Source organism: Struthio camelus, chromosome 1 (genome assembly GCF_040807025.1).
Source record: "Struthio camelus isolate bStrCam1 chromosome 1, bStrCam1.hap1, whole genome shotgun sequence".
Taxonomy (NCBI): domain Eukaryota; kingdom Metazoa; phylum Chordata; class Aves; order Struthioniformes; family Struthionidae; genus Struthio; species Struthio camelus.
This window is the reverse complement of record NC_090942.1, coordinates 56880897-56906942: the sequence shown is the minus strand read 5'-3', so window position 1 is coordinate 56906942 and position 26046 is coordinate 56880897. Positions and strand designations below refer to the sequence as shown.

Here is a 26046-nt window from a genome sequence, read left to right as displayed (position 1 = left end):
AAATTTGTCATCTGCCCATTGTCACTTCCATGCCACACATCCTCCCTTGTCCTGTAGACATCTAATCTTGACACTGGATACTAGGGCCAGCAGAATCTTTAGTTCCTAAATTTTATTCGCTTTCAAAAGAAACTCAAGTATTGAAATCTCACAGTTGCTACACTATAACGGCTTAACCTCCCAAAGTATTCTGCGCAGTTTATTCCCATGACCTAGCCCACAGACGTCTGTGCAAGCAGCAGCATCCCTCCGACCTCAGCAGCTACTGAGAGTCTAGTACGCGCAACCCAACCCACAGGGCCAGCTGCCAGCCCGCTCATCACACCCTGCCTGGTGGGGTCCTGGAGAGAAAACAGCTCGGACAGGCTGCAGCCGCTCCTCCTGCTCAGCAGTGCCACCGGCAGGGACCTGACAGCTGGACATTGCAAGGTGGCTAAAGACACTGAACGGAGTGGGGCAAAGTGGGGAAGGAAGGACCCATAAAAGAAAGAATTAGAGGAAGGAAAGTGATGTAGGAATACGACCCGCTGCAGATAAGTCACCCTTTGGGTCGACTCCCTGCCTTGGTTTAGACACTTCTATTCTACCTCATGTCCCTTTTTCTCCATGACCATCCCCTCTGGGGAAGGGGCAATAAGAGAAGCAAGAGGCCAGGGAGCTTCAAGGAAAGCTATACTAGGCTCAAGACTTAAGGAAAATACGGATCCTTCTGTTTTGATTTTCCCCTCAAGCTTATGGCAACACTTAACTCACCAGCTTCTGTAACATACTGCTGAAGAATAGGGATGGGATGAGGCGAAGGAGGCAGGGCTCAGCCCAAGAGCAGGGGCTGAAAGCAGTGACTGAAGCACTCTCAGTAGGTGTAGGTACCTCTACGTCAGCTGATTTTACCAATCTAGAAACAGAGGATTTCTAGCTTCCATCACAGAAATTGTGAGAAAATGGACTTTGTCCTTAGCCTTAGGGTAGCCTTTGTTATAAGCAGACACTGCTTCTATACGAAGACTAGCTCTTCCCAGAGCAGCGAAGAGACACTGCTTTCCAGAGATTGCTGGATCATAGCCACTCACAACTTCCCATAGCCTCCCCCTTTTACCCTGTGGTTGCCTTGAACAGGCCCACAACCTGGAGGAACTTAAGCAGAGATTACATGTAAATAGGTCTTGCACGTACCATAGTTTATTTAACATAGCGACCCACATCCTGCTTGCAAACTTTTGAGAAAATGTCATCATTTCCTGCATTTAGGGTCAGCACGCGTACCCTTGCCAGCTGTGGCACCCACTGCCTCTCACAATGAAGAGATAGCTATTTCCCTCCCATAGAGGCCCTTGACTTCTGGCACTAGCCCTGTTTTTGCTGCAGATCAGTTGTAAGGTCTGGTAAGAGAAGACAAACAGCCTCCGCTAACCAAAAAGAGAGGGGAAGACCAGCATTAGTTGAAGGACAAACTCTTTGTTACCTAAAGAGAAACATACGCATGGATTCTTAGAGGCTTGAAAACACACATGAAAAGTAGGGAACAGGACAAGCCTATGAATCACCTTGTGTGCTCCAAGTTGTGCAGGTAGGTGCCATCAATATAGGTGCAGGCACACAAACGGTTCTCCGTGCAAAGAGATTTAGTGGCATCAGCTACTCCTTCCGAGGAAGAAAAGGTGCAGCTCTACCTGAGGACAATCAGCACAGCCCTAACTCTCTGTGCTCTTACACATGCTTGGCTTTCAAATATGTGAACAGCCCGCACAGTCACACTGTTTTATCAGAGGGGGAACAGAAGGGAGGAGAAAGGGAACACATTCCACAGGGATTTCATGGATTGTATTCACTTCCAAACCAAGCCTATTTTAATTAGGAAGAGAGGGGTAAGGGAGAGGGAAAGGAAGGGAAGAGGGAAACAACAGGTGCTAGCACACACGCACACAAAAATTACAATAAAAATATGCTTGCTCCCTTAAGCAATGGCCACCAGAGTTGGCCGCGCTACACGGATATCCAAATCACAACAGCAGGGCAGTGGTACGTTAAAACAGAAATACGCCACACAGTGCCTTGAACAAATGGACTTGAAAGCAGGAAACAAAGGGGAGCACGCCTTGCCCCTCTGACTCAGCAGCAGCAGAAGGGGACCAAGCACTCCCCCAGCCTGGAGAAGCAGGAGCAGCAGCAGCATTGTAGCCTCCCTCCTGCACAGTACTGAAGAGCATCAGGCAGAAGCCATAGTCCAGTAAAATAAAATAAAATAAAATGGATAACTTGGTGGATCCTGAGGACAGTGTTTCTGGACGCAATGTTAGTCTTGACATACCCTTGCCAATGCTACAGGAGTGGAGAAGGACTCTTCTTTTTGATTCATGCAGAGCTCAGAACAGCACAGACTTATTCTAGCACAAGCACCTGCCCTGCAGACAAGGGGCACGCTTCACAAAGAAAGAATTAAAAAAAAAAAAAAATCTCTATCAGCAGGATTTGTCCAAGTTTATGAAAGCAAAATGAAGAACAGACCTCCTACAAGGGAGGGGAGAAAAAAAAAAAAAAGAAAAAAATGACAGCATGTCTGCATGGGCTCTAGAATCCTCTCCCACCACGCAGCTCCGAGTTCCCCGCTGACGACAGTCCTATAGGAGGAGGGAAGGGCACAGGAGCACATCTGTTACAGCTGATGGAGGGTTTGTAAGAGCATGTGGCGAGCAAAAGAACAGGAGTCAAGAGCACGGTTTGGTCTGTGGAAAGAAGAGAAATACTCAGTTTTAAAATACTAAATATAAGAACTGCTTTGCAACTTTGCGTGCCCCAAAGCTTATGTTTTTCCATTTCAGTTCTCTCTTCAGCCACTCCCTGATCTCCGCACAGATTCGTACTTTCATTCAGAGCTCGCTGGGGAGAACAACATCCCCATTGCGGAGCAGGGGCCAAGATGACAACAGTCAGCAATCAAAAAATTTATTTCCACAGGTACAAAAAAATCAGCTGTTTATCTCTGCAATCTGATGTCTCAATTTGGGTAGCAGGAAGTGGGCAGCAGTAAAAACCCACTTCCCTTCCTCCCCCCTTCCATATACATCATCTGTTTAGGGCCCCAAAACAGAAAGGATAAGTCTGCTTTTACTCAAATCTTTCCTCCATTCCTTGCCAAACCATCTGCTATCTGTGACCAGAAAAGTGGCTTTGGTATTCTTTGATTTATAGGGCTTTTTCAAGTCTTTAAAGAGAGGCAATATAACCTCCCACCCCCTTAAACTAAACAACAGCTGACTGGCTTTGCTCAGCTACCTTTCAGGGTGCCCACAGAACCTGCAGACCATCAGCTGAAAGTGCCTGGCCCAGAGACTGTAATTGCAGGGTCTACCTTACACTGAGTACCCGGCTCTTGAAATTGGATGACTGGACTATACAGTCACATAAGGGTTAATGTGGGGCTAAATGTCTCTAGCATCCCTGTCACTTCCCAGAAATGTATTTTTCCCTGTTTCCACAGGCTAATCATTTGCTAAGCATCACTGAAACTTCCAGCATTTTGTACTCATCCATTAGGGAAATTTCCCTAAGAATTTAAATCCAGTTTTACCCCTCTCAGCCCCAAATGAGAAAATAGCCTTTAGCAAATAATAGAGAGATCTATTTGACTGGGAATCTCTCTAGGCGAGAGAAAAAAATTCACTTCTGGATTTATAGTATATAGTCAATAGCTTGGCAGAGGCTCATTGTATACTGTGGTTTAACAGAACCACATTCTGGAGAAGAGTTAACCATTTTTATTTCCACAAGAGTCATTCAGCAGTCCCCCAATGAAGAACATAAACCGCAAATTGTAATTGTCATATATGTTTAAAGTGTCTGGGTGAGGTACTTCAGTTATCATTTTTGAAAGACCCAGCCCTGTTTGTATTGAGCATGCTGATTTTGTCAAGGCAGCCTCATATTAACTTTGCTTGGCCACATTTTTGGAAATAGCAAATCTGAAGCGTTGACATTGATCACAGCCAAGCTCCCCCAGCCTCCGTGTTCCAGCTCTAAGACCAACCAGCTTCCCTACTTGCTGTGGAGTTCGACTGCATGCCACTCTGTGGTAAAGGGCTGGTGAAAGAGGCAAGTGATACAATCCAATCCAACAGCAACAATGGTGGGGGGGGAGGAAGTACAGTCAAACCACAAGAGGGTAGGCAGGCATCCAGAGACACACAGCGTTTTCCCTAAAAGAATTATGGAAAAAGCCCATGTGGATTTACAGCACCCTCTTGCGTCCAAAAGAAAATGAGCACAGACTGTAGCCGAATAAGATGGATGCTGCTTACGGTCCACAGCCCTGCTTTATTAAAAATAATTTTTAAAAATCCCATAGAAGCAAAGAGGAGAACAGCTACTCCAGAAATGTAAGCTCTAGCCTAGGCAGCTAGAACTTTACAGTTCTGGAAGTCCAAAGGAGCTAACTGATCCTAAAGGAAAAGCTAGAAAATGCTGCCATGAAAATGCACGCTATATAGCTGCAAATGAAGGGCTCACAGGCCTGACAGACCAGAGGTAGATTCGTTGCAGGAGCTGATCCAGAAGAGCTTGGCAGGTTACTAGGTTTACTAGTTAGGTTTGGTTTAAGGTTAGGATGCGATTTTGTTCGGAGTCAGCTCTGAACAAATACAAGTTGGGATGCAAATTAGTCCAGAACATTGTAGAAGCCAAATTAATTGGACTTTGTGGTTACTGAACCACTCTTGTTTTCAGTTCTCCAGGCACTTGTAAAGGATTTAACACTTGTTCCCCTTGTTCCCTTAGGGAAAGGGTTTTAATACATATATATGCATATCACATACACACTTTTTTCCATGAAACACAGAAGTATATTGCTCATGTGCAGTGTTGACTTCACCATGCTGCACAGGACATAAGTTCTACTGTAACGTCACACAGTCTACCTTGCAACAGAGAAGTTTGCAGATTGAAGCTTTTGCTCTGAAAATTTCATAGCACAAATGACATTCTGCAGACTTGGCGTTAGCACCCTTACATACTAAAGGAAGGCAGACAAATCTGCTTTCTGCTGTGAGAGTTTCTTGGCTCTTGCAGTTTTTACATGATCGCTGAAAGAGCTCACTTAGGCTTTCAGAAACAGACTTCCCCTTCCTGCATTTGGAACAAAATGCTGGCTATAGATTCAATGGAACTTTTGTTGATGACTTCAACAGGACCAGAATTTTACTCTGTTATCATTTTGTCTACATAAAGCATCATTTACAGATGAAGAACATTGACTGGTCTCTTGCAAATCTACAGCCTGGGAGAGGCCTGCAATGAACATACAGGGAAAGGGAGGCAGTGTCTGTTGCAAGCAAGTTTGTTTAAAAAGACATATCGAGCCGAGTTATGAGGCTGCTCCAGACACCAGAAAGTGATATAAGCAGTTAGAAGGGTCAAATACACTGAACCAGAGTCCCCTTATTCTGTATCCCCAAGTTCAAATGATTTAAATCCTCTGTTTGGAGGGCTGGCATTGGATGGACATTAAGGGGTACTTGTTTTGATCAAACTGTGCGTTTAGCGCCTGATGGGAGAAGCAAGCCATCATTTTCTTCACCCTTTTCTTTTAGGGCTGGTACTGGAATTTGACCCTGCAGGCATCTGTTTGATTGATAAACAAGGTCACAGGCACAGGTAGCAATGCGAGAAACAGAAATCCAATGATCTGTTTGAACAGCTTCACATGGCACCTCCCAATACTTCTTGCTTAAACCTATGAAGGTCAAGTGGGAAGTGTATTTATTTAGTTGTTAAAGCACAAGTTCATTGGCTTGTATGCTGCTCAATTCTTAGTCTGATCAAGTCAAGAAGAGGATACACGAGTACACAGATTATCCAGATTGAAATTGTTCCACCATTAGGGCCTCTAGGTTAGTGCTTGCACATGTGTAAAAAGGCAGTTGTATGGTTTTATTTTCAAAGCTGATACTAGCATGGCTGTTTGCTGGATATGTACCACTACTATACATCAGCTTTGACAACTTCAATCACACCAACGTTTGCAAGAACACCTCTCCCCTTTCACAGCTCTGCAAGAATTGGCCGCAGGCCAGCGAAGAAAAGAGCGAGTACTGGTATTTGACTACATCCCTCTTGCCCATGTTTTGTACCAGTCACAAGTACTTGATGTCTCTGCCTTTCATCAGTACAAGCTCCCAAGCTTCCACAATATTCTCTACACCATAGAAATTAGGAAGGTTTAAGCCTGGTTCTGAAACCTATTAAAGAGGTGCTCTTACCCTGCGTGGCACATGGCCCACGCTGAGCCACAACCAGCCCCCAAGTTCCAAATGGGTTTCAGACCTCTGCTGCTCTGGGGAAAAGGATAGTTTTAGACTCTGGTTTCTCCACTTGACAACTGAAGAAAACTATTTATGCTTACCTCAAGAGAGGAAGGATTATTTGGAGTGGCTTTTCTAAACCACATCAACACTAAGTTGCCTGAAGCTCTCACTGATTTAATCCAGAAGAGATATGGCTTTGTCTGTCTTTGCCACAGCTATTACATTTACGATCCTTTAAGACATTAAAGAAACTAAGGTTGGAGGGTCAAGGGAGGGATGATTCTATACCTGTATTAGGAGTAACGGTATTAAATAGACAGTAGAAGCACCTTCAACATTTATGCTCCTAATTTAGTTCTCAAAAACTAATAACCTTGTTGCTATCACAGTAATGGTTGCATTTAAGAACAATTGCAGTCTTTGCACTGTTCTCACCTGCTACCCTTCAGTGTTACAGAACGTAACAAGTCAGGTAGAACTCTGCTGACCTTCACACACAGCAGGGCCATTTGGAGAGCTTTGTTAGATCCAGCGTACTCCTAGTTCACTGAAGCAGTAGCTAGAAACCCAGCAGGTTTCCTCAAGTTCAAAACACTCTTCTGTAACTGGCATCTGCAGTCTGTGCTTCAGAGCCAGTTAGTTTTGAGCCTTTTTTTCCCCCCCACCATTTCCTCTTCAGGATTCAAGATTTTTTTACTCTAAACCTTACAAACCTTTCAGAACAAATATTTAGAGTATTTTAACAGAACAGGCTGCATGCAGCTGTTAACCTTCAAAACCTTTTCACTAGCTCCCATGGAGAAGACTGCATAGCAAGTACAATACTCACTTTGTCACAAAAGCTGAGAGAACTGGGGCCAAGGATTTAGGAAAGTAATCCTGTTGGACCATATGGTTCAAGGTCATAAGAATACCATAAAGGCTTGGGACAGCTTTGATCTTCTCTTCGCTCTAGGAAGAGAAAAAGACAGAAGTCAGACATCAAGACAAGTCACAATCACTATTTTATCTAATCCACTACAGTTCAGAGGGAATGACTTCTCTATTGAAAGAAGCGCTCCCATCCACAGTAGGGCAGAAAGCTCCCTTTTGTATTAAGTGCACTGTTCCTTAAGAGAAAAGTAACCAACCCTGTGGCCTCCTAGCACCAACATTTCAAAACCAGCAGCAGCAGGAATATTCTAGCACACGTCAATTAGGGCTTAGTTAGCAGAAGCAATACGGAAAGGGAAGTAACACATATGCATCAAACAGTGAAACAAGTCATATTTTCTTAGAGGCCTCCTGTTGAAGTTTTCTCCTAGGGAATCCAACCAGACTTCAATTTATCAGATATTGAATGCTTTGGTTACACACTTTCCCTTGTATTACTCTAGCTACTTTTTACACTACCTCCAATTCTTCAGCATGCTTTCTCCAGAATGTGACGCGTTACCAGTACTGGTCGAAGAGTTGATGTCTGAGGTAAAGTCATAGTCATCTCTATCGCTGTTCCCCTGATTACACGATGAATTCTTGCTGCTTAGATGATGCTAACCTACATGTCTCAACTCTTAAACTGTTTTTAGTTATTTTTCCACTACCATCCCAACTACCCTTCATCCTGTAGATAGGATCTAGACCTGTTCCGAGAGTGTGACCTTCTATTTGATGTTGCTAAGAACATCTGTTCCTCTTGTGCCTCTAGATATGTTGGACAGAAAATCATGGAAGATGCTCCATACACATGCCTAATTCATCAGTGGATCCCTTCTACACCACAAGCAGCCTGTTGGCTAATCTTCAAAGGCATTATCGTCAATACCACTTCATGGTTTGAAAGAATTCCTGTGGAGCACAAATCTGTGCTTTAGACTTCATTGTACATATTTGGTGCTTTCTGCATGGGATAAGAGGTAGGTGGGAGTCCCTAAAATAAGTATCCTGCAGAACAAAAAGCTATCTTGGGTTCTGTAGACCTGTCTGAGAAGCAGGTTGCTTAGCGTTTAGTCCTACGTCCAACAACACAGGGACAGGATAAATTGATTTTTAGGAAATTCAGATATACCTAGCATGTCACAGCTGTCTGTCCCCCAAGTTGGATATTACCATAAGGTAATTCACAAACTCAATTGAAAGTAGGCCGCTATAACATACACTATGTTCTATAGTGTGCTGAACTGGCTTGGTACAAGCTTCCATTCTCAGTTTCTAGGTCTTGAAGTGCTGAGAAATATTGACCCCTGCACCACAAATATACAAAAGTGCTCCTTTAGTTTGCGGACAGAGCTCCTCCCTCTTCTCAGTCATCTCACCGAAACTAAAGCAACAGGTATTTCTAATGCAATTAGCAGCTTTCCTACTGACCCTCCCATCCTTTCTCACTGATAAGTTTTCTTCCATGTCACTACACACTTGAAACTAGTATTTTGCAAAGATACATCAATGGGTGAAGTTGAACGCTTATGATCAAATGCAAGCGGCTGGATATTTGCTTCTGACCCTTCCGACTAGACAATGTCCTAAAGGGTCAAGTTAATAAAAAAAATTAGACTCCTAGATACAGCTTTTTACAGACATCTGTAATAGCTCATAGCCCAGCAGCAGCTCAGTTTCCTTGCATGACCCTCTCTACCTTCAGAGGATGACTTTTGAGAATGCAGAGCACATTAAGCAGAACAGAGGCAAAGAGCTCACACCTCTTTCATCTGATCTTACAATCTGCAATTTCTGCCGGACCTGCAGACCTCCATTTCTCCGGGCATCAGGCAAGCACAGGCACCTAGCTGCTTCCATGGCAACATAATTACCCACAACCAACCCAGTCTGGTCTTCAGCCTAACCAGAGCATAATTTAACTCTTTCCTGCTCCCTCACCTTAAGCAGTCCCATGTGGATCAAGAGGCTTGTGATGAATGCATCAGAATTAAATGTGGCAGAAGTGAAGGCTTTTTTCATCAAGGCATCTAAAAAGAAGTAGACATATCACGTTAAACACTATTTTCCTGTTTGCTCTGTTTCTTAGCAAGTAGAGTCTGATCCGTAGTCTGAGGTGCCTCAGGTGACACTACTGAACTATACTACAGAAAGGGGCCTTGTTACAGATTTTAAGGTCAAAACTGATCCATACAGGACCTCACAGAGCATCAGTCGTTAAGGGATATTACCTATCAAAACTGCTTTAACCACCTAGATGTCTCTGCAGAGGCTGGCGGTAACCTCTAAAACAGACAGATTAAGCCTTATATTTAAGGACCGGATTTTATACAAAGGCCTACAAGGAAGAGCCTCTCCCATTGCCTAGCTTCAGACGTAATTTGACCTCAGTCCTATGCCCCACAAAACGTTTTAGTGCGTTTGAACATGCATATACATGGCATGCATGCACACACACACAGGATGAGCTGATATCCTAGTGGAGCAGCAGGAGCTGGAGCCTCACAATTTTAAGGCTAGCAAGAATTCACCTTTCATTTGAAACTAAAAGGAATGAGAATGCAATGAGAAAGTTTGTTCACTCGTTTTCAGGGCTCCCTCATGACTAACTGCTGCAAACCACGGCAAACCTATGCTTTAGCCTCTTGTGTCCACAAGGAAGGCAAGGCACTCATTCTGACCCTTGACCATTCTGGTTTCTTGGAATGGACAGAACCCACTATGGTGGCTGTAGAACCACTGTCAGACATTAACTGGAGTCTTCATTACCGGTTGATATCTTCCTCAGAGAAGAGGAACTAATTGCCAGGTACTCATTTCTAGGAAGTCGGAGTAGTAAGGAATAGCATCAAGATAAAAACATACACAAGTACAGTTAAGTCAACTGGACCACCCTGCGCCGCATCTTTTGTAAAAGTTGGAGGCAACTCATATTGGGCATTAGCCAAGTCTAGCAGTAGTTCATGAAATGTCAGCTGGCTATTTTTGGCTAGGTTGGATCCATAAGCAAGTGCAGCGAACTGTGTACTTTATTACTGGTTCACAGACAACAATTAATATAGCTCAGAAGACACAGACATGATGAAAATAATAAATTGCTAACTAGGAAACCGCACATTTGTTCTCAACGAATCACACCAAATGGTCTTAAAGTAATTGATCCAGTCCTTTCGCACTGTTCTGCTAGGTAGAGCTTGTGCATGAGAGAACAGTACTGTTGGACCTGCTCTCAATTCTTCCAAATCCCCCTTCTCCTTAAGGGGTGGCCAGATGCCAAGTAGACACTTGGAAATTCCTGTTTCCAAATGATAAAGTGAAGGGGTAATGTTAATCCATGCAGAAGTCAGATCTAACTCTGATCACTGCTTGACAATATAGAGAGGAACTGTCCCTTGCCTGTGTATTGGCTTCTGTGCCTTGCTTCATATTGTAATGCAATCTTCACTCCCTGAAGAAACTAAACAGGCACACTGATAAGAAGGGACACTAAATAAGAGGTCTCTACAGTCTCTCAATACTAAACTGGAGAGGCTACTTTCTGCAAAATACTTTTTTTTTTTTTTTTAATAAGCAGCCTTGAGAAAGTAACTGACCTTGGAACACAGTGCTCCTGGCTATTGACAGCACACCAAAGAGATGCAAGTAGGGGCAGTGCAGTTCCAGTAAGACAGCAACTACAAGGGATATTGATCTTCAAGCTTCACAAGTACAAGACCTGCTAATTTCAGAATGAGTCCCTATTCTTACTCCAAACAATAGCTTCTCGCTGCCTCATATTTTGCTGTCTTGGGTTTCCTGCATCCTGCCAATGACAAAACAGTCAAATGACCTGCTCCACCAGGGGCTAGCCTGGACAACAGGGGCCTTCCCCCACATTGCCCTGGATGCCCTGATACTGGAGCATGTCACACCATGAAATGAAGAGAGGCCCAGTCACCTGTTGTTTCATGCACTGCTGTTTTCACTGGGGCTTCATCTTTGAAGACTGAAGATATCCTTAGGAGAGTTGTAACTACTTTCTCTACATCAGATGCATCTGTCTGAAAGACAAGAAAAAAATCATGAGCTGTTAAGCTCACTGCTAGGCAAATACAGGAGACAGGTTTCTACTATGGCAATGACAACAACTACAGCCTCCAGTAGACTGACATCAGCGTTGTCTTGGCCATAGCACAAGTCATAAGAAATACTACAAAACATAGCTACTCTGAGGAGAGCCTTTGGTGCCAGTATAAGCATCAACTGAATCACTTGCTTCCTAGGTTCCCTAGGACCACTGGGAAGAATAAAAATCCAGGTCTTGGGACAGAAAGGAGTCACCGAAGGGGTTTAAATGACCCTGAAAGAGAATCAAGCACTGAAAACCACTGGCTCACCGACCTGCTGAGCTATCAGAACAGAACACTTTGGTCCTAGCCGCAGCAGCTTCTCGGGTGATGGGAAAGCAAGGAATGTGGCAACATCTACCGGAGGAGATGGCACTGGAGTTGAATCCTGAAACAAAATCCATCTCAAGTTTACTCTTGAAAGTAAACAAATTAGCGCAGCAAAGGCACAATGGATTGACTTGTGTGGGTGCAGTCAGATCAGGTTTTGTCCCATTTGAAAAGCATTTGCAGCTGGGATGAGCCCAGAATTGGCATAACCATGATATGATAGCACATCTACACAGCATTGCATGTACAAGGTTCCCACTGTTTTCCAGAACTGGGGAGATGTTTTCTAACTGTATTTGTTACAGTTGTCACTCAGCCTTTCTCTCTATGCAGGTCTGCACACGTACACTTTAAACATGTTTCCACTTTCTTTTATTTCCTGCATTTTATCTCCCTGCTCACTACCAAAAAGCCAACCCACAAAAGAATGAGCTCCTGCCAGAATTCACGTTCAGATTCACTCCAGACCTTATTTCCTCATGTGGAGGAGAATAAAGGAGGAAACAGGACTGCATCCCAAAGTAAGCTTACCTGTGAATCAAGTATCTTCTTGGGAGTCAGTGACTCCTTTTCTCCCTGTCCTCTCTCCAACTGCTGCTGTTCTTCCTCTTCTTCCTCCTCATCTTCCTCCTCCTCTTCTTCTTCTTCCTCTTCTTCCTCCTCTTCTTCCTCCTCCTCCTCCCCTTCATCATCACTACAGTTTGAGAATTTATACATAAAGCAGGCCCTCATTACATGCTCACCACTAATACACTGGAATTCAGAAACATTTTTTTCAAGAGCACAGAAAAGCAACCCCCTCCCAAGCGTTTCTGGAAGCAGCACATCTCAGGGACCTGCTGGCCTACAATAGATAACAAAGTCACTCAGACCTAGGTCACCCAGATGAGAGATTGGCCAGCAAAGAGCCAGAAATGCAGTCTACAATTAACACTAAGATAAGGCCACAGATGAAAATGAGGTACAACACTGTTTTTCCTTTTGGAATCCTCCATACTACACAGTCAGACCAACATCCCTCCGCAATGTCAGAGCTTTTATTTTAGATCAGATAGGCAGATGAAAGCGTTGGTAACTGTGGGAAAAATTCCGATTTAAACTCTGGTGCCTTGCCTACCTCAAAGATCCCAGAACAGCTGCCATATTGAAACCTTCAAGGATCTCCTGGAGTTGCTCACATCCTTCTTCTCCAAGACAGTTACCTAGGTTATTGTGGAAAGGGAATAGATTTAAAAGACACACGTGAGTTTGCTCTTAGGGACTCTGCTATAGATTCTTGTCTATCTTTTAGATCTGGAAATTGAACAGTTGTCTAACAGCTGCTTGATTCTGACACCTGAAGTCTGCATTGCTGCCTCTAAAATGTGTAGAAATGGCTGACAATTTTTAGCAACGTTACACAAGGATCAGAGACGGACAAAAACCGTAATTGGTCAGAGTGTCTTTAAGAGACTTCCTGTTAGTTCTATAAAAAACGCTCGTTCTCAATGATTCTGAAACAAGTACACCTGGCACAGCACCATTGAAATAGTGACCCAAGGTGTGAATGTCAAAAGTCAACACTGGTCGAAGATTCCTGCTCTACTGTAGAGATGCGCAAGGAGGCTTTTATTTACAAGTATGAAATATCTGAGATCACACTAACACATCAAAAGCTTTTTGGGTTTTTTTTCCCCGAAGAAACAGATATGGGTATCAGTCCGATCTTTTCACCTTATGAGATGTACTGAAACTGCTTGGCTTTAACCATTGACCAGGTTTGTGGCTTAAGACTTTTGAGATTTAAATTGTTTCCTGCTCCAGGGTCATCCAAGTTCAGCTATCCTCAGACATCATTTTTTACACACTGACAATTGCAAGACTAGAATACATGATATTGTCAACGTTCTTCCTAAAGGTTTCTACTTAGGATCAGGCTAGATGTACTTTGATTTAAACAAACTTACATACCATTGAGATCCAACTTCTCCAACTCTGACTTGTCTTCAATAGCCTCAGCAACAGTCAAAGCAGCATCCCGTTTGATCTCACAGAAGGACAAATTCAGTTCCTAAGAAGCAGAAGAGCATTCATCCGCAGAATTCCTGTAACATCTATCACCCCATCAGTTTCACACGCTCAGAAGCTTTCTGCAAAGATTCTCATTTGGAGAGACTCTTAACAAAAAAGTTTTTTTTTTTTTTTTTGGGGGGGGGGGGGGGGGGAGAAGGGGAAGCTTGGCAGATACTTCTACTTATATACCTAAAAGGGATCATTTGAAACATACCATCATGAGGAGCAGCATTACTGAAGTTAACCAGTCTAGGACAACAGCCACAGAGAACATTGACTGCTCATCTAAAAGGTAGCAGATACTCCAACCTTTATCAGCTGACTGGAGATCTCGACATAGCCGAGAGGCACAAGACACCGCACGTTTTACAGAACCAAGAGAAAGAATTTCTGGAAGTGTTTATAGGCAGGAAGGAGCCATAGCTCCTCAAAGCTCCTGTCACACCACTGCCACATGAGAGAGGCTGCCTTGGAATTCAGCAGTGTGTCCAGTCTGTCGAGTTCAACTGTGACAGCCCTATTGGTTTCTTCCCCTCCAAAACCAGAGATTTTTGTTTCCCAGCACACCCTCTATACCAACACAGCCCTGCTGCTAGCCATGTGACTACTACAGAATTCACATACTGGTAAGTCTTACTGAAGGAGGATAGGACAGCACGTTTGCCTTTCAATGCCTATAGTGCAAGGTTAGGCTTCCAAAAGATGAGCTATGAGTGGAACTATTTCTGATAAGCAAGGCCAACAGAGGAAAAAATACGGACAGCCTAATAAGGGTAAAGTTTTCAACTGTCAGCCACCATCCCCCACATCCTGCATCGTACTCAATCAATCCACTCCTGAGAAGAGATTTAATATTAACAACAGAAGGGAAGTAGTCCTTGAACAGAATGAATCGGCTATTATTGCTTAATGCCACTTAATGTGTTAACTACTTTCGCTCTGGAGAAAAAGATTTAATTTCTGGGTGTTCACCTCAATATCCCTGTTAAAATCCTATTTAAGAGGAAGTTTTCCCTGGAAGATTCAGAAATAAGTTCCAGTGGAATCAGTAGAAGCCTGAGCAAGGGATCCTGCACTGCTCACATCTCAACGCCCCAAAGCGGCCGTTTCTTTCTCTACCATATTCATACACAAGTAAATAATGTTAAAACTCGGACAGATTTTTGTTTGATTGTAAGCTTGCAAGAGCAGGAATCATGCATGTTCAGGATGTAGTTATGATCCATGACTGGTGTTTCTAGAGATTATAGTTTACTTATATTACTGATTGGACTTAGGCCCATCTCAAGCATTGTCCAGTGACAGTCCTGTGCAAATACTGGTTCAGGAGGCTGTGGTACTGCCAAGAAGCTAGAAATATTTGGACCTTTGATACAAGCTCTAACAAAAAAAGCATTAACTGTAGGAGCTCTGAAGTGATAAACAGATTACAACCTGTTCATGAATACCTCAGTACCCTCTCATACCCTCTGAGAGGCTCTAAAGGCAGATACTTCTATTATCACTCTTGAATAGTACTTGTTGAGCAGAAACAGCAGCTTTAAAAAAGCCAAGTGGAACCTAAACAGATCACTGGTACAGTTCAGCTTGGAGTACTCTTACCTGGAAGTGGAGATTCAAGTGATCTACAACATAGCTTACTGCTTTGAGTTGTGCAGACAGAGCCTGCATTCAGGTGAACTCCATTTTAAAATGATCACTAGTGGTAGGAGAACGTACAGAAAACCAGGAAACGGGGGGAAAAAAGCATTCTCAACAGAAATTCAAAGCTGAACAGCAGAAGGCAATACCTTTAATTTATGAAGCCCTTCTTTGACAGCTTCAGCAATAGCAACAGCACCCTTTGAACGCACCAGACAGTCTCCAAAGTTGATCACTTCAATCTGTCGAAGGGCCTTCAGAGTCTGCAAGAGAGCACAAATTTGAGTATAGACGTGCAAGTACATCAATGTCAAATCACTCCTGGAAGGTCATCTTCCCTCTATTCCGCTGCCTCAATGTGGCACGTGGCTCCATGAACCCAGAGGTGCTGATACTAACTACATCTGAGGAGGCTGGGAGAGAGAAGACAAAAAAACAAAGCAGCCACTTATACCTACTCACCTCTGCCATGGCCACAGCCCCTTTCTCTGTGAACGTGTTGTCATTCAAGTTTATAACCTTAAGCAGTGGATTGATAGCAAAGGCCTGGGCCAGCGCTGTGATGCCAGGATGATTGATTCCATTCTGTGGCATGTGGACCTCTTCTAGAGTCCCAATGATCTGGCAAAGGACACAGATAAGAAAAGCTGTCAGGAGACATACTTCAACTCAAGAATACAGTGCCCCACTCTTCAGGATTTGCTCACAATTGTTTTCATGCAACTCAAGTCAATGAGCTCTTGTGCATAGAATTATTCATCAGTAATTATGTCACAAATCTAAGTGGAATCGTAGGCTTGTGGCAAGTGACAGATTAACAGAAAGCCTCCAATTCTAAGAGTCATTGATAGCATCCTCCTAGCGAGCCCGCTCTAGATTCCTTTAAAACAAGGGTTCTCTATCTGTGGTTCAATAACCCTGAAGCAGATCAAGCAGTGTCATTGGATACTATTTTCTTCTATTTAAGGTCTACATTTTGCCTTGACTGCAGAAGCAGATCCCCCGGTGGGGAGGAAATCAGTATGAGAACTCTTTTGGGGCTCGATAGTAGCACATCGCACAACAAAGAATCCCATCTTGGTAGCACCATTCAGTCCAAATTCCTCACTAATCATCTTTTTATGTGCCTCTCAAGTATTTAAGAAGTGTTATTTGTGCTATCATTATTGATTAGTCAAGGTCGCATCCAGACAGCTCTTTACAAGAACAACCTGTAATCTTGCAATATTTTTTCTAATACATTTGACAATATGCACTATAATTCAGAAATTATTTTCCACAGCAATAGAGGAATTAGAAAAGTAGGTGGTCCCAACCACATTGGATTCTGCTCCTCCAAATAAGAATGCAGTTGGATCAGTGAGAGCTGACAAGAGCTAGGAACGATCTAACAGCTCTCTCAGGATGTTCCTGGAGAAAACACGAGGTGGCTTTTGCTAGATGATTGAACAAGTAGGTAGAGAAACACTCAAGAGGTCATCTGGTACACCTAACTCTAGTGCCAGATCACCTCCATTAGCACAGACAGGAGGGAGAATATGACCAATATTAAATTACTCAGGAGGTGCCTATTTCTTCCTCAGATAACTACTTCACATAGAAAGAAGTTGTGTGTTTGAAAACAGGTCACAGAAACACTCAGTCATCAATTCTAACTGCACTTGTAGAAGACTCCAACAGGTGTCTTCGTAAAACGAGGCCCAACTGCACACTTGAGTCTCCAACCTTCAACAGCAAACTGCATCATAATATTAATGAATTGATGGCCAGCACCGTCTCCAAGCTGGAGAGCTATACGTGCGTTCCTTCAACATCTGCACCTAAGTGCACCTTGCTTCGATTTGCTGTCACGAAGCTCTGGTTTGGTACTTACCCCAAAGGCTTCAGCCAGGGCAGTGGCACCATCGTTCTCCAAACGGTTTCTGCCAGCCACAAATATTTTCAAAGCAAGAGGCTTGCCCTGGGCACTCGATTTCCTGTGACACTCTTTCAGGGCAGCTGCCAATATCTAAAGATAACACAAGAGGTTTATACTACCTCAACACCTCATTCTGAAGGAATCTAAATGCACTTTGGATATCCAGTTCTCAAGAAACCCTTAGGTCACTGCTAAAATACATCTGCTTCTTCTATAGAAGAGCATGCAGAATCATGTGTTGCTACAACACTCACACTACTGCCTTAGGCACAAAGTGATAATTTTGCAGCACTAAAAATGCATTGCCCCCATTAACGACATTTGATTCATAAATAGGCAAAGACAGAGTCTTAGTGACAATGACAGTCAATCCTGGTTTTCCAACAGGCATCCTTCAGCGCCAGCCTTGTTCTCTCAAACTCAGTGCTGTTAGCTCTCTTGAGATGGGAATCTAGGGTCTAAAATAGACCTCTTTCTCTAGCCTAGAAAAGTTGACAAGAACATTGTACTTCAGTTTAATCAATACAATCAAGTAGAGGGAAGGGATCTCAGACTAGAGAAACAGAACCAACAAGAATCTTACGAAGTTCAAAGGGGAATGCAAATTCCTGTACCTGGGGAGGAATAACCTCATCCAGCAGTATAGAGGAGTAGGGGCTGACCAACTCGAAAGCAGCTTGGCAGAGAAGGAACTACATGTCCAGGTGGTCAGCAAGTTGACCACGAGCCAGCAGTGTGACCCTGCTGCAAAGAAAGCTTCCTGGATAGCATCAGGAAGAACGTCAACAGCAGGTCAAGGGAGGTGATCCTTCCACTCTGTTCAGGACTGGTGAGGCCACATCTCGAGTGCTGGATCCAGTTCTGTGCTCCCCAGATGTGGACATACTGGAGTGAGTCCAGCAAAGGGCACAAAGGAATTGGAGAATTTTACATACAGGGAGAGGCTGAAAGAGCTGGGATTGTTCAGCCTGGCTGAGGGGTGATCTTATCAACGTGTATAAACAGATGATGGCGAAATGGGAGGGGAACTAAAGATGTCAGAGCTAGACTCTTTTTCAGCGGTGCCCAGTGAAAGGACAAGGAATAGGTACATAAAAATACATGAAATATGCATAGAATTTAATACATTTCAATATATTAACAACAAAAACCTTTTTTTCCCCCACTGTGAGGGTGGTTAAAAACCAGAACAGGTTGCCCAAAGAGGTTGTAAGTCTCCATACTTCGAGATATTCAAAACTGACCGGACATGGCCCTGAGTAACCTGGTCTAGTTGACTCTGCTCTGAGCAGGGGGGCTGGGCTAGATCGTCTATAGAACTGCTTTCCAACCACAGTAATTCTGTGTAGGGAAGCCTGGAGGCAAATCCTAGCTCTAACCTCGTTCCCAATACGGAGACAGCCCTTACCTTGCCACCTCCAATGCCCATGCCACAGTTATTGAGCTTGAGTTCCTGCAAGGTGTAACACGCTGGGCTCTTCAGCAGCGCCTCAAAGCCACGCACGCCATCTGGCCCAAAGGCATTGTCACTCAGGTCCAGCTCCACCAGCTGGGCTCCAGCAGCGATGAGTGCATCTCCCAAAGAGATCTGTGAGAAAACAGATGGCAGGTGGGGTGGGGAGAGAATAGATTGACTTTTAGTGACAGCATCACTGCAGTGGCTAGTGATGCAGCAAAGAAATTTCTGCTTTGAAGGCGTTCTGCAAAGCTGCACAGTGAAATAAAGCTTTGTGGTTAAAGTCAGAGCATGAGGTGAGCAAATTACTAAAGATAACTGCAAGACAGTTATCAAGCAGCTTTCCCATCCTTTTAGGTCAAATATACATTTTTTTTCCAAAGTGAATTACCCCTCTGCACCACTTGAAGGAACATTTCTTCCTTCTGTTGAGTTTATCATGTTCTTGCTCCGCAGAACTCAGTGGTGGTAGGTTTCTGTAACACTCTTGGAAGAGAGGGATATATGCTTTTATTTAGAAAGCTTAGTTCCCACACTACCTATCAGAGCACAAAGATGTTGGTTTTCTCCAGGATAAGCTTCTTCACTAGTTTGGACCCACGTTTGGCCTTTTATCAACTCTTCACCATCTTGTACAGAAGGAGCACAAAGTCACTCACCTATCCCAAGGCATTTACTGTTAGCCGCACAGAGAAAGATCATCTCTGTGCTAACAAAGCCTTAGAAACATACTCCCACAGAAAGCACGACAGATGAGAAAAGAAGTTATATTAGTCAAAGTCTCCGATCTAGTTTTTACTTACCAAAGCAGGAGGGATCTCAGATCTTAGCCTCCCTGTGAACATATCGCTCCAATGACACCTCTAAAAGAAGAAACACATACAGATAGAAGAGAAGCCATTAAAATATTTAGAGCACAGTTGTACAGAAGTTTACCCATAAGCTGCATTGCAGCCCTGGGGACAACTTAGCACTGCCTGCATTCCCTTGGGCTTGTCATTTGATTACACTGAAGAGCTACGAGAACTAACATAATTACTTTACTTGCAAGGAAATAAAACCATTGAAGTGAATACTGTAAATAACACTATACAAGAATTCTTGCTTGCGTTCAACTTGTAATTCTCTTCTGCTAAGAAAATTCCCAGAGGAAAAACTGGCAGGAACTAAAGGATACATTAGAAATGGGCTTCGTACCTTAAGAAAATCCACAACAATCCAGACTTACTCAAAAAGCCACGCTTTGGCGATTAACGTGAATCAACATCTCATACTCCTTTCCTGCAAAGGACAGTGTCTCTAGCACCACAGCACCCTTCTAACATTAGGCTAGAACAGTAGTAGGAAGCATAGTTAGGGCACAGAAAAAAATCCTTGTGCATTTCCTCCATTATTTCTTAAATATTCAGGCATTCTTTGAAGAGTCCTTCTAAGGAGCAAGAAGATCCAAGCCAGCTTTTCCATTATAACTTAAGCTCTCTTGGTCTTTTGTTACACAGTTCTCTGTTTGCACATGCTGCCTCTGCTGAGGTCTTCCTTGGACAGCTTATCAGCTTTAAGATCGGAAGCCTTCTGAACAGGATCAGTTCCGAATACACGACATGTTCCCACTATCCCAAAGTCCCCAAGTTCTGCCACATTTTCATATGGTTGTTCCTCCTACTGGAAGAACAAAGTGAGTTTTGAGGCCAACTCGAGGCATGCTGCTGTGGGAAGAGTGTAGATAGGCCTTCAGTATTTCTACAGTACTTCTCCCCTTTCACCACCACCCACTTGAGGATCTCACCTTGAGCTCCGATTTCTTTTCCAAGGCTTTGGCAATGACCTTTGCTGCCTCCACACCTACTGTGTTGCCTTCTAGGCGTAATGCTTCCAGGCCATCAAATTCCTCAATTTGTTTGATCACTTCTTCAGCTGCAAAGAGCAGACAGTCTTGTTGGCCTTTTAACTAACATCTTAGGTACCTCAGTAACACACTGATGCACTTGCTCAGCTCTACCCTCAGCCAAAACCGCTGAGCAACATTATCTGAAAGAATCCTGAAACAGTAACGGAGAACAGAGCTGAAGTGTCAGGTCACTAGAGAGAATGTGTTCTCTGTTCCCCAACCTCCCTTTTCATAATTTATTTCTAGTTCTACGATCAGATAGCCATCTTCGTATTTAAGAAAGTAAGTTTGATTTGTTTGTTATCCAGCACACAGCCTAGGAGTTGGAGGTGCATACATCTACAAAGGTGCAAGGACCAGGCTAAAAGGTGATGGGGACAGACGTCCCAACAACAACAAGAAGTTCCCCATGACTGACAAAAGTAGACGCCTGTTCAGCCATTACAGTGCCGGGGGAAGCAATTTAACTCAAGAGCAATCCTTTTTCTTAAAATAAAGGGAAAAAAACACATAAGTACACACTATACCAAAGAATAGTCTCAAGAACACGCTGTTTCTTGAGGTGGTAGGAATGTCGACCTGCATATACATATAGATATATTCCAGGGTTTTACAACACTAGCAGCCACTGCAAGACATTGTTCCTTGGGAAAGACACACAACATTAAGAGACAGGCTCCAGAAAAACCATGAGTCTAAAACTGAATCAGAGTTTGGGGAAAAAAGGGACTATAGCAGCAGACTAATATATCAACCCATTCTTCTACATAGGTCTTCGAAGTATACAGTTGCTCCAAGCACTATGATGTTGCCTAGTGTTTTTAAAAGGAGAACCGACATTTAACACAGTGGTTGTCAAAAGCACTTGGCAGGAATGTCAAGAAAACAAGAACTATACACCACACAGCCAAACCCCAAGTTCCTCAGCAAGCAGCACTGCCGGAGTACCAGGTCAAAGCAGCATGGGAGAAGGGAAGAAAATATCTCTATCAGAAGCAGCTGTAACAAAATAACCCTTGCACCCCAGCGAATATGAAAACTTGGCCATGCAAGATGGGATGGAGGTTTACTGCAAGACATTAGAATTACAGGGAGACACTTCCCCAACACAAGGATATTTTCTCTTACCATCTTCTGCTGTATTGAGTTTAAGGCTCTGGCCTTTAAAGCTCAACTGTGCTCCACCCACTTTGGTTTTGGCAAGTGACTCCGCAAGCTTAGTGATGTCTTCTGATGCCATCTTTTCCGCTTTCCCAAACTTTACAAGCTGTTAATTAAAAAGAAACTGTCAACATTAGAAAAGCAAACGATGATACATAATCTATATTAATAACTGTCTTATATTTAAACACTAGTGGTTTTTTGTTCCTGAGATATCTAATCGAGTTTTCACTGTCATTAGTGTTTTCCCTCATAGCTCACTCATGACAGCTTGGCCAGATTAACATTTCAAAGTTGGATTTGGTTGATTTTTCCAGTCCTGAAGAGGCTCATGTTTTGTTCTGATGAAGTTGGTAAGTGGTTTTAGCTATTGGTTGCTTATGAAGTATAACGAGACCACGTTAAGACACTGTTTTGCATACAACACTTTCACAGTTAAGATGTGACATTCTTTTCTACCCAAATCTAATCCTTTAATTACACGCACCCTGCACATTTCCCCTCTTCTCCACGCCAAACTAGAACGAACACAACTGTTTTCCCCTTTCATTTATATCCCTAGTAGTGCTCATGTCAGCACAGTTCTAGAATCGCTGAGCTGCTGAAAAACATCATGTGTATTAGCTACAAAAGTCTCGCTTAGATTTGTGGGCTTGCTTTCTTTTTGGCTGCCCCACAGAGTCGTACTCAAACACATTAAACAGATATATATATATGACCCTGATATAACCCTGATGATGGATCAGGGAACACTTCACTTCTATGCACAAATTGGTGCTAGCCATGGCTAGTAGCATCTGTAAATCATTATCTGATGACTATCATCACTCTGAAGTGAATGATCCCTGTTCATTCAGCAGGATAAACAGAGCATTTTTCTTTGGTGGTTTCATGGTTTCTTTCCACCTCTGCTGAAATAAGGGGCTGCAAGCAGCTAGTGCTTAGAAGAAAAAGACCTTTAAAAGAGATTTCAGGTGTTAACGAGGATGCAAGTTAATCCCTACAACTGCACAAAACCGGACCCCTTCCACTCTTGTCTAACTTCAAGGTGAGCACAAAAGCTTGCTGCTCTTTAAGCCCCTCCAATGGGGAGGATTTTAGACACCCCCTAAATGAAAGTTGTACATACATCCTTTCCTCCTGCTACCTGGCTGTAAAAGGACCTGCCTCCAGCTCTGCTCAGGTAGTGCCTTTCTCTTAAGGTTTATGAACTTTAGTACTGCTGCTTTTGGACTTGCAGGGGGAGGGGGTTTCAAGGTTCATCAACATTACCATTTCAGGATGACTGACCTCTCAGATAGGAGAGGAGTAATTATTTGAGCATCTTTCTGCTGGCAACATCTATCAAGTCACTCAGGCACCATGCTGATAAACATGCCTAAACTTCTTCCAATCCAATAGCAAAGAGAAGAAACAAACAGAGAGGGTGTTCTCCAACTCACAAAGGCTCTACCACACAGGAACAAAAGTTAAATAGGATCCAGAGAGGTCAGTTCGCTCACCTAAGTGGATTCTCAACTTTACTTTCGAGTATCTCATCACCCAGCTGTTTAAAAATGAGTTCTGTGTTCTGCTGTAATGTTCTTTTATAATCTACAAGCATACTCCCTCCCTCCCTCTGCTTCTCTTCTCCCTAAATCCCTTTTTTCTTTCTTCATCTTATACATGGACTACTTCCTGATTTCAACATCCCATTTCTCCATCACATCCTGAAGCATGTTTTACTGCAAACACATCAGCCACACCCAACTGTTAACCTACCAGAGGTCTCTTCACTGCCAGGTCTTCTGCAAGGAAAGCTTTAAAAAAATAAATAAATAAATAAAATCAACAGAAAAGTTAGTAGAAGTATTCTTGGCAAACAAAAACAAGGTCTAGAAATGCCTGAAGAGACGTTTCCTTATTACTTAACCACTGCATAATGCTGTACACTTCCTGATGGTCAAAAAAAAGTTACTTTAGCTCAATACTTTATTTATAATGGTTTATCCACGCTAATGGACAAGACACCGACTATCAAGCGCACTACCCAAGGGGGAGCCCTGCTGTGCACCCCGGGCAATCCAGAGCCCCACACCCCGCTCCCCGGGGAGCTCGGTGACAGCCCAAGGCTCCCCTCCGGCAAGTCCCCGACAGGCTCCCAGTGCGCCTTTCCCTTAATGACGGCTAATGGCTCCTCTGTACCCCTCAGGAAGGTGCGGCGCACCGGCCGCGCCGCCGCCACGCCTCCCACCTGCTCCCCGAGACTCCCCCGGCTTCACAGAGCCGACCCGGCCGCCTCGCGACGCCGCGAGGGCTGGGGCCGGGCACGCGTGACCCGCACCCGCAGGCCACGCACAGCGGCGTCACCGGGGCGGCGGTGGCAGCGGGGGGGGGGGGAGGGGGAAGGAAGAAGAAGGGCACGTGGGAGCGTCGCGAGGCCGCCCCTCCCCCCGCCGCGAGGAGCCGGGGGCGGTGGCGGGGGGAAGCGGCCGGCGCGAGCAGAGCCTCGCGCGCCCCCGCTCCCGCCCGCCGCTCCCAACGGGCGCCAACCGCCGCCGCCGCCCCGCCTCACCTCCGCGCCGCGAGGGGGGCTGGCGTCGCCGCGGCCGCCGCCGCCGCTCGCTGCCGGTGGAGGCGACCGAGTGGCGTCACCCCAGCTCTCCCGCCGCCGCCGCTGCCGACAGACCGGGGGTGGGGGGGGGGAAGGGAGGGAGGAGGCGGAGGATTTGAAAGCCGGCAGTTTTGTTCTCCCCTCTCGGATTGGCTGCCCGGCGTGACGTCACAAACCCCCGTCCCTCGCCGCCCCGCGCGAGGCGGTGAGCGTCAGCGTGCCGCAAGCCGCCGGCCGGCCGCGCCGTGCGCGGCGGAGCTACGGGTGCCACACTGTCCGGCCAGGCGCGGGGCACGCCGGGCGATGTAGTTCTGCGGAGCGGGGCGGTAGTTCCCGGCATGCCTAGCGCGCAGCGCCGCCCTGGGTGGCGGCCTAGGCCCGGGGCCGGGGTGCTGGAGATATAGATAGATAGATATATAGCTATAGATATATCTATATATATAGATATAATATCTCCAGTGGGCTGGATATATTCAGCCATTTGGTCCCAAAACATGACAGTCTTTTTTTTTTTTGTTCCTTCATTATTCTGTGACTGAGGTTTTAAGAAACAATATCAAATGCTGTTTATCCAGACCCAAGACAAAACTTGAACTAATTGGCAATGCTGACTGACACGGGAGGCCACGCTGAGGCTGAAGACACGCTAGTCCTTCTTCATTCTAGGAGAAAAGGATAAATAAGTTTCTTTATGGAGCATGACAGCCGAAAATATAAAAGCCACCAACTGGTACAGCAGCTAGATAGAAAGCTTGAGCTAAAGCTAACTCATAAGTAGTAAGAGGAATTTCTCTTGCAACTGAAGAAAATGAAGAAGCTGAGGCACTGACTAGATTCTGCTTGTGCGTAAGGAGCATAAAGCTATCAGAAAACGTAGAGCAGATGAGGAGATAAATTAGCGTGATCTTGAGAGGGAGCCTGAACTCAGAAACTATGAGCGAGGAAATTGCTCCTATTATTCCTCCTGATCTTTAGCAATAAACAGGATCATATCAAATCTATCTCATTCCATTCTCTATTTTTCTCCCAAATATTGTCTAGCTACATGGGGCCAAAGGGGCAAGAGCAAAGACTTCAACTGTGGATGCAGCTATACTGGACTAAAGGTATATTATGCCATTGTAGCAGATTCCTTCTCCTCAAAGGAATAGCTTCACAAATCAAACTCACTTTTATGCAACTGTAACTCAGTTCAGAGTAGGAATTTGCCACCTTTTGACTCTGCTGACTATGTGCATACTAGACGTAGATAACCTCATTTGCCAGTTATGAGAATTTGGACATTAACCAGTAAGGAAAGATGTTATTCATGAGTGGGGCAATACATACTGGATCATGACTTTATGAGACAGCCCTCGGTATTATAAGCGAGGAAAAAGTGGGGTGGAAGAGGCTGTAATGCGATGCTCAGTGAGGAAATTCAATCTTAAAAAATGAATGTTCTTGAATAAAAGAACCGTACTAATTCCAGCGGAATTCCTTATTATGTATAGATTTTGTTTTCGTTCCTCTTTTTCCTCAGTTCGTCCTAAGCCCTCTTGTTCTTCTCATGCAACTGCTACGTCTTGCCTTTCAGACGTTCAACTCTCACAGCAGGGTTGGAGGCATCTTAGGCGCCGTGACTCATCTGAAGCTTATTGGCTCCATGACGCTCCCCTTCCTATGTGATCTGACATGTCAGATCTCCCCA

The 26046-nt window shown here is 44.3% G+C and overlaps 1 protein-coding gene across 2 annotated transcripts; it reads right to left on the bottom strand.

Annotated features, from left to right (window-relative positions):
- Positions 1-1146: 1146 nt before the first annotated feature.
- Positions 1147-24644, bottom strand: RANGAP1 (Ran GTPase activating protein 1). Of its 2 annotated transcripts, none has more exons than XM_068941110.1 (17): positions 24318-24644; positions 23525-23562; positions 21731-21869; positions 20501-20628; positions 19518-19577; positions 18667-18846; positions 17214-17348; positions 15803-15961; positions 15490-15603; positions 13598-13697; positions 12765-12849; positions 12179-12341; positions 11592-11705; positions 11149-11251; positions 9153-9241; positions 7126-7247; positions 1147-2723 (listed from the first exon to the last, which is right to left on the bottom strand). In XM_068941110.1, the coding sequence occupies exons 3-17, from the start codon at positions 21840-21842 to the stop codon at positions 2654-2656; spliced, it is 1734 nt and encodes a 577-aa protein (XP_068797211.1). In that variant the 5' UTR covers positions 21843-21869; positions 23525-23562; positions 24318-24644; the 3' UTR covers positions 1147-2653. The 2 variants fall into 2 exon arrangements, with proteins under 2 accessions (XP_068797211.1, XP_068797220.1); XM_068941119.1 differs by lacking the exon at positions 24318-24644 and adding an exon at positions 23997-24273.
- Positions 24645-26046: the final 1402 nt, after the last annotated feature.